At 40.5% G+C, this 18536-nt stretch overlaps 1 protein-coding gene across 1 annotated transcript; it reads left to right on the top strand.

Moving 5' to 3' along the window:
* Positions 1 to 956: 956 nt before the first annotated feature.
* On the top strand, positions 957 to 17392 carry cdc42ep3 (CDC42 effector protein (Rho GTPase binding) 3). Its single transcript, XM_041788906.1, has 2 exons — positions 957 to 1413; positions 15697 to 17392. The coding sequence occupies exon 2, from the start codon at positions 15868 to 15870 to the stop codon at positions 16912 to 16914; it is 1047 nt and encodes a 348-aa protein (XP_041644840.1). The 5' UTR covers positions 957 to 1413; positions 15697 to 15867; the 3' UTR covers positions 16915 to 17392.
* The last annotated feature ends 1144 nt before the right edge of the window (positions 17393 to 18536 follow it).

The following is an 18536-nucleotide window of genomic DNA, read 5'->3' as shown; positions in this document are numbered from 1 at the left end:
GAATTTTGTATTTACTCCAATTATCTTTGTCACAAATAAAATTTAACGTAATGACCCAAAACATTGAATTGTTAGAAATATGCAAAATAAATAGAAATCAGGTAGGGGGAAAATACTTTCCACTTCACTGTATGACTAATTCAAATCAATGTCTTGTATGTTGTTTAACAGTGTATCCTCTTTCCTATTTGTTATACTGTACACACACATATACCTTCCCTGCAGCCTCTTTGGGGAATACAGCTTAATGCAGCATCACCTCTGAGCCTGCCGGTTACCAAGGTGATGGGATTTTTTTTTGAATAAATGAATCAAACCCTAAAAGGGGGGAGGGGGTTTACAGGCAATGCTTGGTGTCCTTGACTTTGAGGGCATCAGGTTGGACTCTCTATATGCCCTGATTCGTCTACCTGTCTGTCTGGGTTTAAATCTATGGGTTTTGATTCATTCCAGGTCTATTTTTGCTGCTTGGCCATGTGCTATCCATCTCTGTGATCGTCCCCTGCACGTGCTGCAGTGCTGCAGTGTTCTGCAGTCCATCCACACTGTGTCACCTCTGCTAGCTGATGCTTTAGAAAAGAGAGAACTGTGCTCAAACTGTAGAGAATGCAAAGGAATGGCGGTTGATTTTTGCGGAAATGAAACAAAATGGGTGTGCACGTGTGATAGACAGATAAGGAGAGAGAGGAGAGGCTCAAAAAGAGAGACAGGAAGAGTCCAGTCAAGTGGCTGCCGGCTGCGTTTACAGAACAGCTCTTATCAGATAGAGAGAGACGCAGAGTCGGACAGGCTGAGACAGACAGGCACACACATTCACCGTCCATGTCATAAAGGATGGTTTTAGAGGGGAGAGACAGCCACATATCACATGAGGAATGTGCTGCTCTCCACACGCCGCTCTGCCTTTTTTTTTTTTTTTTTTTTTTTTTTTTTTTTGAGCATGTGATGATCACTCATCACCACTGCAACAGCTCCACAGAGGCACAGGAAGCGAGGAGGATCCTAAAACATCAAAAAAATCCATGCTAAGTCTGGGAAGGAGAAGACAGACATTAACAGGTGGAGAGGGAAGGGAGCAAAAAGAGCGCAGAGAGAGCAAGAGAGAGAGAGAGAGAGAGAGAGAGAGGAAGGAGCAAAGAGGGGAGGAGGTGTAGGAGGAGACTTGCTTCAGAAGGGAAAAGGAGCCGGAGAGCAATTCCAAAACAGCTGTCCGGCAGACGTCCCAGTCGACAGGAGTGCAGCCCCGAGGCAGAGACAGGAGGCAGGGCAGTGTCAACATGCCACAAGAGCAGCTCAGCAGCCACTGAACACAGACACTGACATATAGACAATCATCGAACCTGAGGCTGCAGTCGTCAGGAGACACCAGTCGTACCTGTGAAGGATCAGGATCTTCTCATGTGAATATCTGAGGTGAGTAGAAGCACTGTGATACTTTATTTCATGCTCTGTGGATGGGAAAATGCTGCTACGCTTTGCTGACACTGAAGGGTTTGTGGGAAAATCCGCAGCAGAGCAGAATTGCTTCGTAACAGTTAAACACGTTTGGTGTAGATGCCAGCAGACGTGTAACACAAGAGCTGAACTGTTAAGGGCAACATGATATCCTCCCTGCACTTCAAAAGAGACATTTATAGCAGAGCTGGCTTCACTTTTATCTCCAGAGGGGATGTTTTCACCTGTAAAATGAGAGAAAAGGACTTCGTCTTTTTATGCCTGGTATATGTTGACATTCCCTTCATGTTACTTTGATTCTACTTCATGCTCATCTCTGCCAAGGATAACTCTGGCAAGTGCCGGCCATGCTTGTGGGTGGCACTAGGGGAGCGAGAACGAAAGACAGAACAAATACTCCACCCTGCCATTCACCACCAGGCCCCCGAAAGAGAAGCCTTTGCCTATAATTGAGGTTTTTTTATGCAACAAGCAGCCTAACCTATTCTGTAAGGCTACCATTAGCCTCTGTGGTATGTGCTTTTTATAACCACCCCAAAAGAGAGGGTCTTTCTGCTATGCAGAAGTCAAGGCCATGGTTTGTAAAGTGTTTTGAAACTCCTGTAAATTTGCTTTGAAGTCGCAGTGGGAGGAATACAAGGTGGATGGAGTTGCAATGACCACATCAACTGCGAGGGCGCAGCAATTTTTCAGCAGCACTGATGTGAAATGTCAGCACAGTAATCCCATCACTCGAGGAATATTTAGGTGATGCACGGGTTCTATTTTAAAGGAGTCAGATACAGGTCATATTTTGAACAGCTGCTCATGCTCTGGATGTCCCGTTGAAGAGGTCCGGCGTGCTAAAGCATCATCAAACTGTAGCATATATTTAGGCTACAGTAGAGTTACCGAGCCCTCTAAGAATATGCTGACCCAGTTATATCACACGTGACTTTTAGGAGTCCAGAAATACTCAGACTAATCAGGAGCTGTTAGTTTAATTAGCAGATACCAACCCCACATTTATCTGCCCCCCAGAGGCGGCACAAGTACACACATTCTTCACTGAAGGAGAAAGACAGCTCATGGGGTTGAAAAAGAAGCTCTAATTTAACTTCTACAGACAACCTTCTACTGAAGCCTGGCAAACACTGATATTTGATTTAACCATTTGTTCTTATAGAGTGGTGTGCAATAAGATGACCAGCAAGGCACACCACACACTGGCAGACTCATTCACTGACAACCAGAGTCTACACTCTCGAATGGGAAAACTTTAGAGTAAACAAGCTAAATGTGGCTAGCTGATGGCTACCTACAACACCCACTGTGGTAGCAATTTGGGCCAGCTCCTTTCTTTGTTGGTATGTTTTACATGAAATGTTGTATAAACACTCCTGTTGTTGCCACAAATCAAGAAGTTGCTTCCCCATGTCTGATGTTCCTCTAACTTTTTACTTCACATTCATTACTGTTACCACAGCTGTGTTTGTTGTGCTTCCTCCTTCAGTCAGCCTGTGTCCTGATTGGCTGTTGTTCCATTCCACATAACAATTCTTCCTATGCTTTCTAAGCTGTAGCTATTTTTTTAAAGATTTGTTTTTGGGCCTTTATTAAATTAGATAGAGGAGGGCAGTGGATTGACTCAGAAACAGGGACTAGAGTGGGGGAGAGACATGAGGCAAAGGGCCTCAGGCCGGATTCAAACTCAGGCTGCCCGTGTACATGGTGCATGCCTTAACTACTCGTGGCGAGCCCCAATACTTAACATTTTTAATATAAAAAAATGTCAGATCTTCAATAAGCATATCGGAAAGGGGAAGATCACTCTGAACCCACCACACATCACTGGAAACTGTCAAGATAAGTAGGCCTTTACTAATTATGAAGATGTTCGCTATTTTTCAGAGATCTTGAGAAACACATCTTAATGGGATGAGCTCTTTAGAAAACAATCTGAATTTACTCAGTGGAGTTGGTGATATGGAGTAAAAGACTGACAATCCTGTGCATGCCTTTTAGGCATATAGGGTGCCAAGGAATCAGCATGTTTTACTCAGCAGCCAAGGTCAAGCTCAAAAGCCTCTCTTTTGTCTGGACCTTTTCACCCTCAGAAATAAGCCTGGAGACTACCAATGGTATTTGTGCCCTTAGGACTTATATAGTATGACCAGGGGCTTGTGGCAATGCAACTATCTGCTTGACCAGTACCCTTGGCCGTGCTTACTTGCCACATCCATCTCTTAGTCTGCCCTAAAGATGTGGACTGTTTTTACTTCATCACAACTATAGCTATTTGCCTCTGGTGCTCACAAGTGCCTAGAAATCATAATCTAGATCAGTGTTTCTGTTTTTCTCCAGTTGTCATGGGGTCTAAACTTGTTAATATAAAACTATAAAGTCTTTGCTGCAGCTCCACATAGTTGTCAATGGTCACTGCTACTTTAGCATTGACCATGCTTTTAAAATGTGTTCATCTCATTTCAAAGGTGTCTCAACAGAACACCTGTATGACGTGACATCAACACACAGCTGATGGAAAAAAAAATTTATCAATGGAAAATGAGGGAAAAAATCATGCATTGAATTAAAACAGCATTTGTGGATGAAATCAATGCAAGATGGCCTAGTTGGCCAATAATTTAAAAAGAAATTATACATGGTGGCAGCTTCTGTGAAAGGATGATTATAGCTCAAAATAAGAAGTCAGAGCATTACTCAGCAGATCCATTGGAAAAATGTGGTAAAAGTGTCCATCAGAAGCAGAATTTAAAACTTTAGAGCGTTGTTTGCCAGTCTTTAAGACCACAATACAATGCTAGATAAACAAAATTGGGTTTTAGTTGATTTTTTTCTTATTTAATATGGACGATGATGTCTGCATGTTAACAGTAGAGAGCATGGAGTTGATGTGCTGATGAGTTTATATCTATGGCTTATTTTCAACACCTGTCTAAAGTTAGGACAAGATTCAGCCACATAAAACAGCACAGTGACAGCAGATGACAGCACACTGTGTCACATTTCAAAGCATGAATCAAATGAGTGTGTTTCTCTTCTTAGACTGACGCCATTTAAGTGCATTAAACATCGAGTGATGATGAGTGAGAAGAGGACAGCTAAGGACTAGTCTGCTGAGTCTAGTAGGAGCTATGTTATGGTGAACAAAGATTTAGAGGCAGTTAAATAAACAACATCACAGCCATCCAGCACTGAAAATATCAGCTGAGAGGCAAGTTAATGGTTATAAGAGTGATGTAAAATATATACTAGAGTTGACTTTATGTAAGATATGATCAATTTGTGATGTGAGAGAGTTCAGGATCAAGCCAAACACTAAACATTTAAAATATCCACTCTACATATGAGCATCATCTTGGATTTGAGTCAGTTTCTGGTAAAAAGCATCAAAAATGTGAAGAAGTTTATTGGATAAAGGCCAGTCTTTTGAAATTGGTCCATGTATCCTTTGGTCTTTGTGGAACTGTTTCTAAAACGGACATTAAAAAATGAAAAATGATCACATCTGGTCTCAGAATAGAAAAAAATAAACCTTCATCTGTTTCTGTGGTCTAGTCTTTTTCTCCTTTCTTTTTCAAGATACAAAAACAACTTATGAGCTTATGCTCGTCTGTGTTTGCCCAACAGCAATTCCCTTTATTTTAAAATTTGATTCTCTATTTCAAAACACAAATGAAACAACTCATTTTTCATGTTTTAATATCAGTTTTACAAATGATAATTTAGTGACCAAAACATCTCATTCATTTGGCAACACTTCCCTAAAATATGTTACTTCATAGATCTTTGTTTTTGTTCTGTTATATTCGCTATGGACGAACATTCACGTGGATAAACTTATCCATCATCCAGATCCATGATAAAGAGGACAAGGAATTGCTTTTTTATTCATTATTGTCCATCCATTTAGGTTAAAATCTTTCTTGATGTTTGTAAGAAAAATAAATTCCTAAAAAGCACATAAATGTATGACAAGCCTGCTCAAAAGGAGTTGACATCTCAGAATGTATGGGGTAAAAGTAAAACACTGCAATAAATCTCGAGAAAAGCAAAGAAAACAGAGGAAAAGCGACATTATTTTTGTGCTGTCACTTTCTACTCCTGCATCCCAAACAAACTGTCAACACCTCGCTCCGTCTTCTGTCCCCCAACTCTCTAAGCACCAGCGGATGAGGCAAAGCTCCAGTTTTAAAGAGACTGGAGAGGCTCCAGATCCCTTAGTGCCCAGACAGATAGCTGCTGCTGACCCAATGACACACTGGCTTTATCCAGCTCTTATTATGGCTGCCAAAGAAAGCTATCTGGAGAGGAAGGTGCCATTAAATCCCCTGAGGTGTAAATCAAACCCGTGATCGCGTTCCCTGGAGGTGACGCCAACAGAGCCTGGGTATCAACACGTGCTTCGCTGGGTCTGCTTGGACCGGATCCAAATGAAAGTTGCAAATCTGGCCTTGGCTTTGATATGTCCCAGAATACACCTGCTCAGATATTCACAGCCCTGCAGAGGCTCAGATGGATTGATCGGGTCAGCAGGCTATGAGGCTAATTGATTAATTTCCTCTTCTGCCAAAACAAACTTTACAAGCTTTGCTTTGACTCTTGGGACCCTCAGCAGGCAGCATTAATTCACCAAAGCTCTCATTAAATTAAAAGAGTAGATCCCTGAAATACAGCAACTATGATATTGTTTTTCTCCTACTTTGTTGCTGCCTCAAGAATTCCACTCATGTTTGCAATTTAAGCTGCACAGAGCCACCAGCAGGACGCGTGACGTGAAGGTCAGACCTCCAACCATCTGACTTCTCACGGGCCACAAGTGTTGACCTTGGGTGGGGTGGGATTCACAGCAGATGTCTCCCTGTGTGAGCCCTAAGAATTAGACTCCTCATCTGCTCACGGATCTGTCCATACTATTGACCTCCAACATCTTTTTAATGCAGGCTCTGCATTTCCTCATGCCGCAGGAGAGCAAAGGGTCCAGAGAGAAGAGGAAGACATTATCATTTCATTAGACTGGACCAATAATCAATCAGCACCTGTGATTGGAAGTTTCCTTACAGAATTACAGCAGCACCCTTCGATTCTTTGACAGACATGAAGGTGTTATGTAGATCGATGCATTCTCACTACAAACTTGTCAAACACATCCATGTCAGTAAGACTGTAGGATCAGCTGGGTACTTGCAGGGCTGAGGATTGTAGCCGATTTTATCATATAAGCCCTATCAGATTAGATTTTCCAATTTTGATGACTTACAAATGCACAACAATTATTACAATTTCATCAGAAGTTGGTTTGGTGTTGGTACAAAGCATACTTTATTTTGGTAGCAAAATAACCGTGTATGTTTAGGATTGTGGTTTTCTTGGTCATATAAATGCTAACCTACATGGACAAGTAAGATCCCCAGATGTGGGTCCTTTACCAAAAATGTAATTTTTCAAACTGTTAATCCACTAGTAAAGATGATAACATTGATAGTAGCTAATCCGCTAATCCTTTTAATGATTGACTGACCTTTACAATAACAAAAAAAATCAGCTTTGTGCAATGCTTGCATGGTGCAACAGCTTTCCAGTGGCACAGTACTTCAAATAGGTCCAGCAGTATTTTATAATTAAAGCATTAGCTGTAGAGATGGGCATTTTGGCTCATCATTCAATACGCAATTTAAAGTACACGTGCTGGTATGCTCTTGTTTAGGTCATCAGCAATCTGTCTCATCATGTAAGATCAGGATTTGAGTCCCAGACTATAGAAGCACTGTCAGCTATTTGGTTACTAATGCTGCCTTCTGAAGCCCATCTATGGCAGCTGCCTTATAGAAAACACTCTCTAGCTTATTTATGAGCTGAAGAAGATATTTTCCTCCAGCTACACCTGTAGCTTAGAGGACAGCTTTATTAGACCATTGCATTTCTGCTTGTAGCCTTCATCAGCACTGTAAAACTGAACAAGTTCTAACTGTTCAAAATGTTTGTTGAAACTGATTATTTTAAGTAGTGGAAACCTATCTCTTAAGAAATTGTAACTCGTACTTCTGTGTTGGGTTAACTTGACTTCTATGAGTTAAACTGCAGTGTGGAAACTCTTCTGAACTGAAAAATTCAGTTTGAATCCAACTCAAAACAACATGCGTGAGTACTATTCATAAAGCTACATGGTTTCCATCCACGTCAGTTTTCCTTCATTTCTATCACATACTTTAATCATAAACATTAATTCCATTCAAGTTTGTCCAACTTTAGGGACTCTAAGCAGGAAGTCCTCTTCCATCATGTTCATTGAACCTTCCACTGCAGGAGACTGTCGCCCCCTACAGGCGGGACTTCTCTAACTAAGACAGTAACTTCACTCATGGTGCAACATTGTCTAATGGCATTCTGGGAACTATAACAAAAAACACTAAGAATGTTTGAGTACTGATTACTTGACACTACGATTGACAAAGAAAATAGAGCTTTGGGTTTTGGATTTTTAAGCTAACAACACATTTTTTAACAACCTTACACTGAGGGTCATCCATGTGTTCGATGTGTTGGTCTAATAAAGTTGTTGCTGGAGCTTTTCGGTTTTGGTCAACATAGAAACACAAACAAGTGGAACTTATACCTCCTGACAGACAGCTATAACACCGTGCCCCAATTATGCATAACTGCTATCCTTCTTTGACGCAAAGTAATTGAGGTAAAAAAAAAAAAAAAAACTCCTGCACAGTCTGTGCCAATAATGACATGAACTTTTCTGGCTGAAATATTGTTGAACTAGGCCGTACACATACTTATTTCTAGTGTAAAACAAGCATTTAAATTTGAATATATGTGACTTTTAGTGCTTCTCCAGCTAGTGAAAATGTCTGTGTTTTGCACCCCTGCATGGGTTTTCATGCGTTTTATTTTTCAGGTAAACAGACTATGGATAAACCCAGTGCGCCTATATTGTTGAAGGACTAAAACAATCTCAGTGGAAACGGAATAGAGGAACTGCTTTGGACATGTATTTCTTAAGATGTGGGTAGGTCATGTCTCAAGAAATGCATGAGTCAGAGGGCTAGGTGTTGCGCAAACAATATAAAGCAACTCGCGCATATTGTACAACTTGCAAAAAAAAGGGGGGGGGGGCATTTATTTGCATTGTTTCAGTGCTAGACCTTCATCATGCTGAAGTGGTACCTAGATCTTTATAATTTGGAGTTAAGAGAAGCTGCTTTCTTTGACCACTTTACAGTAACAAACAGCTGATTGTCTTTAGTGCCACAGGAGAGCAAAGGGCACGCAAGGACCAGAGAGATTTTAAGGGTTTATCAGGACAGACCAGTAATCAATAGGAATGCTTGATTGGAGATGTTTCAGTCTGAAGTTTAAGAGTGACCTTCGATTCTTGAGAGCAGAATCACAAATGTTAGCTCAGACATTAAAACACGCACTGTTAGCCCACAGGAAGCAGCTTTTGGCTTGTTGGTGCATTTCTTTCTCTCTCTATCCAAACCAAATCTCCCTCTGCAGCGAGCATCAGCTGTCAAGGTCAGACAGGACTAAGGAGCAGCGAGACAGGCTGAGGAAAAGAAGTGGGAGGAAAGAAAAAAGCTTGAGCTAAACAAGTGAAGGATTTACTGCCCCCCTCCCCCCATCAAACACTGCAGCACTCCTCTCCCCCTCCTCCCCTTTCTCTCTCTCTATTAACAAACAAACATGCTCTCCTTCTCACACATGGCCTGCATTCAAAACTGCAATCTCTCACCTCGCACTTACACTCACCCTCACATCAACACTTGAATACACAAGGAGCCTAAGAGAGTGAGCGATGCCATTCAACACAATCACACATGTTCTGCATCCCTCGCTGTTTGTCATCCCTAAATTTAGCTGCAGTGCCTGCAGGGTGAAGACTTTATTCATGTTGTAATGGACCTTTCTAAATTTCAGCTTTGAGTTACTTTACTGAAAAATGTATGCTCTTAAAAATGTAGAGAGGTGCAAAAAGTGAGATTTAGTTTAAAATAAAACACCAATTTTCTGCCAAAGCAAAAAGAAATTGTTGCTTGCATTGATTTTTTATGAAAAAAGAAATGTCTCATTTCAAAGAAACCACAAAAACCCTTGAAACTAGGGCAGCCAGACTTTTAATGAATCCATTTGTTTGATTTAAATAAAATATTCTGCTATGATATACTCAATATGTCTGGAAAATGTGTTTATTCTAGTTACACTGCTTCGTTAGACTGCATATTCTCAAACTTTAGCAAGTGTGTTTGTCTAATTTCAAGTCAAATACAGTTTCAGGACATCTTATTAGGTACATGCTGTTAGTCTTAGAGAGTATGCCTTCTTCCCTTTATATCTGCCTCAATTCTTCGTTGGCAGAGATTCAACAAAATGCTGGAAGCATTCTTCAGCGATTTTGGTCCATATTGACATGATGGTATTTCACAGTTGCTGCAGATTTGTCGGCTACATTTCCATGATGGGATTTTCCTGTTCCACCAGCCTAAAGCTGCTTTGTCAGATGGAAATCCTTATCACTGCCATGTTAAAAATCAGTTTTAGATGATTTGAGCTTTGTGGCATGGTGTGTTATCCAGCTGGAAGTAGACCTCCAAAGAACACTGTGGTCTTAAATTGATGGGCATCGTCACCTGACAATACTTACCATGCCCATTTGGTACTAAGGGGCCCAAAGTGTGCCAAGAAATAATTCCCCACACTATTATACCAGCATAAGCAGCCTAAACTCTTGATAGAAGGCATGATGCATCCATACTTTCATATAGATAATGCCAAGTTCCTACAAAACCATCTGTTGTTGCAGCAGAAATTAGGACTTATCAGACCAGGCGACTAGTTCACATCTTCTACTGTCCAGCTTGGGTGAGCCTGTTTGAACTGTAGCCTCAGCTTCCTGTTCTGAGCTGACAGGAGTGGCACCAGCTCTCTAGGAACCCTCAAGATGGTTGTGCAACCATCCCAGTAGATCAGCAGTTTGTGAAATACTCAGACCAACTATGGTACATTCAAAGTCATCGTTAAGTCACCTTTTCTCCCTATTCTGATGCTCAGGTTGAACTTCAGTAGAACATCTTCACCATGTCAAGCCTAAAAACAGTTTAAAAGTTATTAAAAGTCTAAATCCAACTGCCTCTGAGTTAACCCCATGAGACCAATGTTGTTGTTTACAACAAAAGACACAGGTTACAAAAAGTTGAATCTTTTAAAAATAAAATCAAAGCCACTTTTTTCCTTTGGAAGCCCTCTATTGTGCCATTCTAATGATGCTATCCAAGCCATTGTAGCTCTTATGAAAGCTTTTCTAGCAAGCCTAGAACTTTGGTGACTTTCAGGAGTATTTAAAGATCAGGGCCACACCAGTAATACGAATATTGAACAGCCTTTTATACATTTTTTTATCAATTTTTGGATCATTTCTGCTGATAGCGGCTAATGCTATTCGCCCTATTGTCTATTTTGTATCCCACAATGCATGGTGACGGGCCAACGGCAGGCTGGTACATTGTTGTGTCCTACTTTGCCAAACTGCACATGTCAATACACCGGCCTGAATAGCCCATAATGGAGAGAAAGAGAGGCTGTGATGTGGCCCCCGTGTCACTGCAGACTGGAACTGCTTTCAATAATGGCACAAATAGAGCCAAAACAAAAAAAGTTGAGTGATTTTTTTGTAAATACACAAGTTTTAATTTTCTTTTTGTCCTTATAGTCCCATAGCTTTTTAAAAATTCAACTGAAAACAACAACAAAAAAAATGTTTACAGCTTAACTGTGGGCCACAGGGTAATGTTTGACAAGCTTTTATAGACAACAAGTTCAGGTGAGACAAAATAGTTCAAAATAGATTAGAGCTTGAAGGGTTAAACAAAAGAAGTAATTAATGAGTGGCATAGTAGCATTATTAAGGGTGGGTCTGTTTAGTCTTTCAAACCTGACAACATCCCCGTCTTATGACTGGAGTTGTCATAAACTGATATCACATACATTATGTTTGTTTTTTAACCATGTTACCTAAATTGTGTCTTAACTTTTAAAACATTAATGTGCTCATAAATCTGAAAAAATCTGTTAACAGGCTGACTACAGCTCCTGCTGTGCAGTAGTAACTGTTGACCATGTTCCTCCTATCTAAAGCCACAGAGCTCTTCTTTCAAAATGTTTTTTTAAATTGTTTAAATTCACCTTGCAAATCCAGATAAATATCTTCACCCAACAGCTACAATAAGGCCTAATTTCTTTTACGAGTAAGAATATTAGCTGATGCAGCCGGTAGATTTCACTCTTAAGTGTCTTTAAATGAAATGTGCTGACTACTTTAGCACTAGCCATCTTATTTAAAAAGACTCGTACTACATCAGCAGATATTTTCACTTACTGAAAGCCCTTTGGTCTTGTGTTTTTGCTTTTCATATCTTGAAATATGATGCTTATCTGGACTTGTCGAGTAAACTGGTCGTTTTTTTAGTCTAATGAGATATTTGGACGAGATATTAGACAAATATGCTTGGAAAGATTTGACATTTTGCAGTGCAGTAGCTCTCAGGATGCATTTTAATCAAACCGACTGGAAAGTGAAGAATCCATGATGAAAATGGATGTCTGCGAATGTTTTCCAGCTGCCTGTTTGGATTCAAACCTGCAGCGTGTGGGTCTCTGTGTCTCCTCACTAATGTGCCTGCTGAATAAACAGAGCCTACTTAAAGTGTTCGTGATAAGGCCGATGCCGTGCGTCTCTGTGGGGTCGGTTACAGCAGGAATGTGGATGTTTTCTCACTGAAACCTTTTCTTTGGACTTGACCGCCCAGGGACTCTGTGTGCAGCGGTGCTCTCTGTCAGACGGTCACTGCTGACAGACCTCTCATAAGTAAATATGTCTATAAATGGGCAAGCTCTCTTCTCCAGGGTGCTCTCTCTTCCACCCACCTACTACACACATACACACAAAAAAACGCACACTGTCACTCCCTTTCTCTGTGGTTTCTGTCCTTTCAAAGCTCTCTATCTTACATTGAGCCGGCTGCCAGTTCAGTGACATTTGGGGCTAGCAATGGAAAATCTGCACCTCATAGAGTAACTAAACCCCAGTGTTTCAGCTGAGGTGCAACTACCCTGGGATATTAAAAATTCCTTTAGAAAATCACGGAAAGTGCTGGAAGGGAGAGGAGATTAGACACGCCTACTTCCTCTTTTCTGCTGTCCCTTATCAGCCACACATCAGTCAGTCCATGCGGCTCTTTAGATTTGATTATTAGACTTACAACGTAAGGTCACATAGAAGACACAGTTTTATCATGTGTTTTTAGAAAACATGGTTTGATCACAATCTCAACCAACACTACTATATTACCCACAATCCTTTGGTGTCTCAGTGACAATCTTGATAGGCTGTACCCTTGAAACTTTCATGTTCAATCAAGGTGAATTTGATGGTTGTTTTTCAGCAAACGACAGTTTAAAATCTGTAACTGAGGTCTGCCCAACAGTGGGTCACGAAACTCCTTTAAGGTAGTCGCAAATTAGTGCCTTGTAGAAAACTGTAGAAAAGTATCTTGGAAGTACAGAAGGTTGAAGCAGATGTGTTTCCATTTATTTTTTCTTTGTTTGGCTGGACAAGGAGCAAATTCCAACTGATTTATTGATTTTCTGACTTATTTATCCTGTCATCTTGGATACGAATGTCTTCAAGAAGGCTACTTTCCCCATGATAATGTGTTTAGTGTTCCAGATCTTTATAAGTACATTCAAAATCTACTTTATCACGATAAAAAGAATAATGTTTGCATTCATGTCCTCCTGCAGTTTTGTCCAGTGCTGTTTTTCAGTTGTGTGTTTTGCTCCATCTATGGACCAAAATGCAACATTTTTCCATTAAAGGAATTTTAGTGGTTGAACATTTTTGGAAATGTTGGTCAATATTTCACCCTGAGGAGGCAGCAGTGGGCCATATGGCTGGAACAAATGAAAACCACTGATGTAGAAGACATAAGCTTTTGTACTCTCTACTTAATTCTAGGAAAAACAGGGTTTACTCCCAATCATGGTCAACAGCACTTCATTACCCACAATCTTCTAGTGTCACAGCAAAGTCTCTGATTGGCTCAATATTTATTTTTCCACAAAAGACAGTTTAAACAGGGAATAAAAATAAATGTCTATTTAGAAGACACAAGCAAGTATAAAATTGACCTTCTTTAAGAAAGACATGGTTTATTTTTTCCCACAATCCTAGAGTGTTACAGCAAAATCTCTGATTGGTTGAGCCCCAGTTTCAGCTGTGGGCTGCTATGAGTGAAGTGAACCGTCAGGGAAAAAGTGGGCTGTAACTGTTAAGCTTTTGATGACAGATCATGCCATCACATACGACACGTATTACCAGATCTGCCAGCTGAAGATCTTTGAAATAGTCTGATTTCAACCTAGAGGGTAGCTGCTATACATATTTTTAACATGAAAATGTTGAATTTGAATATTTTGTGCTAAAATGTCAAAATGTGAACCCTAACTGATTAACCCTAGAAAGACCATTGCTGTAATTTTTACAATTTTCACATTTATAACTTTGCTGACTTAAAAGTTACAACGCCGCTGGTTCCTGACTTTTCCCAAAAGTGTCTATTTTAATCTAAAATATTCTAACAAAATTCCCAAAAACCTGAGAAAAGAAAACGTGATCATTTTGACTTGCACCTAGATTAAGGAGGTTTGAGGCTATTATTCAGGATAAATGTGCCTCTCTCTGGACTGGTTTGAATGACAAATTCAGGGAAGAAAATACTGCTACATCACCACTAACCATCTGTTATGGAAAGAAAACAGCATTTTTGGCTGCTTTCAAAACATTTATCACGGATTTGTGAACCAAATTCACCTCATAATTAGAAACTAAATCTAATTGTTTTAGTACAGAGAAGTCAAACTGAATATGCAATATTAGAAGTGATAAAAATAACATTCAAGAAAAAAAACGATATTAAAATATTAACATTAATAATAGAAAATGGCTTTTGCTGTTTTTCTTTATTTTAGCTAGTAATATTTCTCCTGGGTGAAGCTTTGATGGAGTGAAACTTAATGTTTCTGGATTAGCTAATGGCATAAACATCTTATTCACAAAAACGGAGCAAATAGCTCTTTGCTGCTGGGAAATATTGGTAAATCTGATGACAGTAGGTGATAACAGCACTAAAGTTGTTATTGGAAAAGGTACTCCCAAACTCTCAAGTGATCAGGACAATAGTTCAACCCCCAAAATATATTGTAATAGTTTGTTTTTGATACTTGGATTTTATTTTTTAACCATAAAAGGGGATCAGATGTTTGATGAATCATCAAATCAGATACAGCCAGTTGTTATTTTCTTGGTCTGAGAGTCTTATTAGGTGTTTTATATGGAATGATTACAGTTTGCCTTATGTGATGACAAAGAATAAAAAAATGTCTACATAAAGTAGTTAAAATGTACATTTTTGTTGTTTATTTTTCTTTAAAAAGAGATATCCCAACAAAGTAAATGTATTTCTGTTTTTATTGGGTATCTATCATGAGAGATAACAGAGTTTGTTTGAATTCTTGCCTTTTAGTATTAATATTACTACTAAATCCTCACATATGCTAGTTTTCATCTTAGAATAAGTGCTCTGAGGTTTCAGTTACTCTTTAAACACATTAGACTACCCTACCCTGTATCTCAGGCCTTTTTAAACACAGTCGACCCTCTGCCCATCAAATCCAAATCAATTCCCAATCTGCATCACCTTCCCTCTTAAGACCCTCTCGCTCGGTAATCCCTCAATATAATCCTCCCCTTCAACCCCCCTCTTTCTCCCCTCTCTGTCTATCTCTGGTGCGTGTCTGAGCGGTAGCCCGTTCCTAAAACAGGCCGCTCTGCTCTGATCCAACTCAAGTCCTGCTCTGCCTCTCTGCTCCCAATCTGCGCTCCAGCTGTTCCACATTAGCACATCCAGAGTCTTGGAGGCCAAAGGAGGCTCATAGCTGGAGCAGCAGAGAGCTGCATCCTCCTCCGTCCTGGCTTCTCCTCTCACCAGATGCATGATCAGGACGTGTGTTTTTGCAGGAATTGCTTTGTGGGTCTTGTACCGGTGACCAGATTTCTTTATCTTGATGGGAGTTTTGTATCAGTAGCTGCACAAAGTAACCTTGAGGAAATTTATCAGAGCAGAGTTCATGTTTTAAAAACATGCTGACATCTTCTCTATTTGTCTCTCGTTTCAGGACAGAAGCCATTCGAGGTCTTGGTTTCCTGATTGATGCTGCGATTATTTTTGGAGTCCTGAAAGACCAGCTGAGAATGTAACTGGAGCTTCTCCTCTGGGGGAACTCTAACATCCAGAGCTTTTACAGCGTTTCCGACTTTCTGATCCGAGATCTTCTGCAGCTGCAGCCATGCCAGCCAAGGCACCCATTTACCTGAAACCCACCAACAGCAAGAAGGGGAAGAAATGCCGCCTGAGAGATATGCTATCCCCTGATATGATCAGCCCACCACTTGGAGACTTCCGCCACACTATCCACATCGGCAGAGGCGGGGAGAGGGATGCTTTTGGAGATATGTCCTTCCTGCAAGGGAATTATGAACTTTTACCAGGGAAGGGAGACGTCCACGCTCAGTACGGCGTCCAAAGTGAGTTCATGAGAGCCAACAGCACTGGAGATGCTTCCTTTGCTGAAACCCCATCTCCGGTTCTCAAGAACGCCATCTCTCTTCCAACTATCGGAGGCTGCCAAGCACTTACACTCCCCATGATCTCCTCCGCAGTGTTCACAATGCCTCCTGAGCCGCTGGAGGACATCATCAGGCCTACAGCACCCATGAAATCCGACAGCACGGAGGAGGTAGAGATCCTGCAGATGGAGGCTCTTCTGCGCTCCATGGACGTCTTCAGCAGCGAGCCGTCCTCTCCCTCTCCAGATATCCAGTCCAAGCCCGATGTGCTCCTGGATCTGCTGGAGAACAGGGATAAATCCACCTCAAAAGCAGTGGCGAAAGCTAACAAAATAAACAAGAGTGAAACAAGGTTTGAGAAGCCGTCATCCTACTACATCAACAATCACAGCAATGGCTCCTTCAAGGCTAACGGCAGCCTGACCAGCAACACCAGCAGCGACAGCTTTGACAGCTTTAACGGCAAAGATTTCCAAAACGACAATGGCAACTGCAACGGTTACGAACGCTTTAACAATGACATGAGCGATGGATTCAAGCAGGGGCTGTCCAAGTACAACGGAGAATGGGTGGACAGGGACAGTGGGGTGGAGGAGGGCCGCATCTGTGATTACGAGTTTGAGTTTTCCAAAGAAAAGAGCACGTCGCAGGAGTCCCTCGCCCAAATCACAGGGTCCCTCCTCTCCCTTGAACTCGATCTGGGCCCGTCCATTCTGGATGATGTGCTCAACATAATGGATAAACCCGCAGTGAAGAGCAGGCCTTGAGCTGCAGTGAGAGCCCCAAGAGGAGAAAGGGAATTATAAAACTAAAGCCATGAGAGGAGAGAGACTCAAAAGCAATCAAAATGGTGTCTGGATATATCATTGAGATGAAAATGAGCTGCAATAGACAGAGCTGCTTATGTTTTTTACTGTAACTATACAAGCCTCTATGGAGTGTTCATTCTTCTCTTTTCGCCGCATGTTTAAGATGCATGTACCTTTGAGTTACAGCTTAAACACAGCCATCGTGCCTTTGACTGTAGAAATGATAGATTTGTGTTCTAACGTTGACTTCCACCAAATATTCACGACATGTTTGAGGTCCTTTGCTTTTTCTTTTTTTACACAGTCTTGAACATTTTGTGAGTATAAGTGTGTTTAACAGCGTTATTTTGTTTGTCACATCATTCATTTGCCAACAAGAGAACACTATGCATATTGTTTTAAGAATTGCAACACAAATAAATTCATTTATGTCCTATTCTTGAGGATTTCTTGCAGACTAGTGTTGATCTCATTGACAGATAATATGATCACAAATGTCAACAACCTTGTTTCTATTAGGAAGGCTTTGCAAATAAATGGCACAAAATTGCAGCACACTCAATGCAGGTTTCTGAATAAATGATGTGCATTCTGAAATACAAATTGTGCTGCAACGTCTGCAGTGTTTTGGTACTATTTTCTGGTAAAATGAGCAATGTTAAACAGAAGATAAAATGACCTTTTTGTCTGTTTTTCCTCTTGGTCGGTGCAATCAGTGCTGTTTTTCTCTTCAGCCAACTTAGTTCGGGTTGGGGACTGACTTTTCATCTGTTCTATAAATGAGATAATATTGATAACAGTACAGAAGTTTGCTACGAGGGCAGGCTCACATGTTAATATAACAAGACTGGATAGAGGAGAAGTTTCAGGGAGCTATCTGACCCAGCATTGTGAGGTAAAAGGAGACCTTGTTGTTAAATGTATCATTAGAGTATAGTCCACTTAAACAGCTCCAGCTGTGTGTAGGGATGCTCAGTTAGGGCAAAAACCAAAATCCCAGTTTTGATTGATGTTGAGATCATGACCTAAATAGTCTTTAATTTTACAATGTCTGCATCAAATGCATTTATCAAACTTAAACACTCTTAATGATAATTGTAATTTTAATAGTTTGATTCGTGATCGTGCAGGAGCCAAAATTGTAATTGATATTGAAAGGTTGATAAATTACCCAGCATTAGCTGTGTGCAGCACATTGGGTTCATTCATATGACTAGACATGTGCTGGACTGCCTGCTGCCTGTCTTGATATTTAATAGGGCAACATTATATCATAATAGAGAAAAATCCTGAGCATTGACAAGAGACTTAGAAGAGGATAAGGGCCACCAGAAAACTTTTATTGAGACACTAATTCTTTTTAACTTGTGTGGGAAAAAAAGATTAAAGTGAGAATTAATTTTTTCTTTTTTTCTCAGAATTCTGACTTTGAACTCAGAATTCAGACTTTGATTTCAGAATTCTGACGTTAATCACAGAATTCTGACTTTGATCTCAGAATTCCGACTTTAATCACAGAATTCTGACTTTGATCACAGAATTCTGACGTTAATCACAGAATTCTGACTTTGATCTCAGAA

The sequence above is a fragment of the Cheilinus undulatus genome, linkage group 6, assembly GCF_018320785.1.
Source record: "Cheilinus undulatus linkage group 6, ASM1832078v1, whole genome shotgun sequence".
NCBI classification, from domain to species: Eukaryota; Metazoa; Chordata; class Actinopteri; order Labriformes; family Labridae; genus Cheilinus; species Cheilinus undulatus.
This window is presented reverse-complemented; position numbering and strand designations above follow the sequence as displayed.

Excerpts from the sequence above, each read along its gene's own strand:
- cdc42ep3 (XM_041788906.1), top strand. The coding sequence starts at position 15,868 with ATGCCAGCCAAGGCACCCATTTACCTGAAACCCACCAACAGCAAGAAG.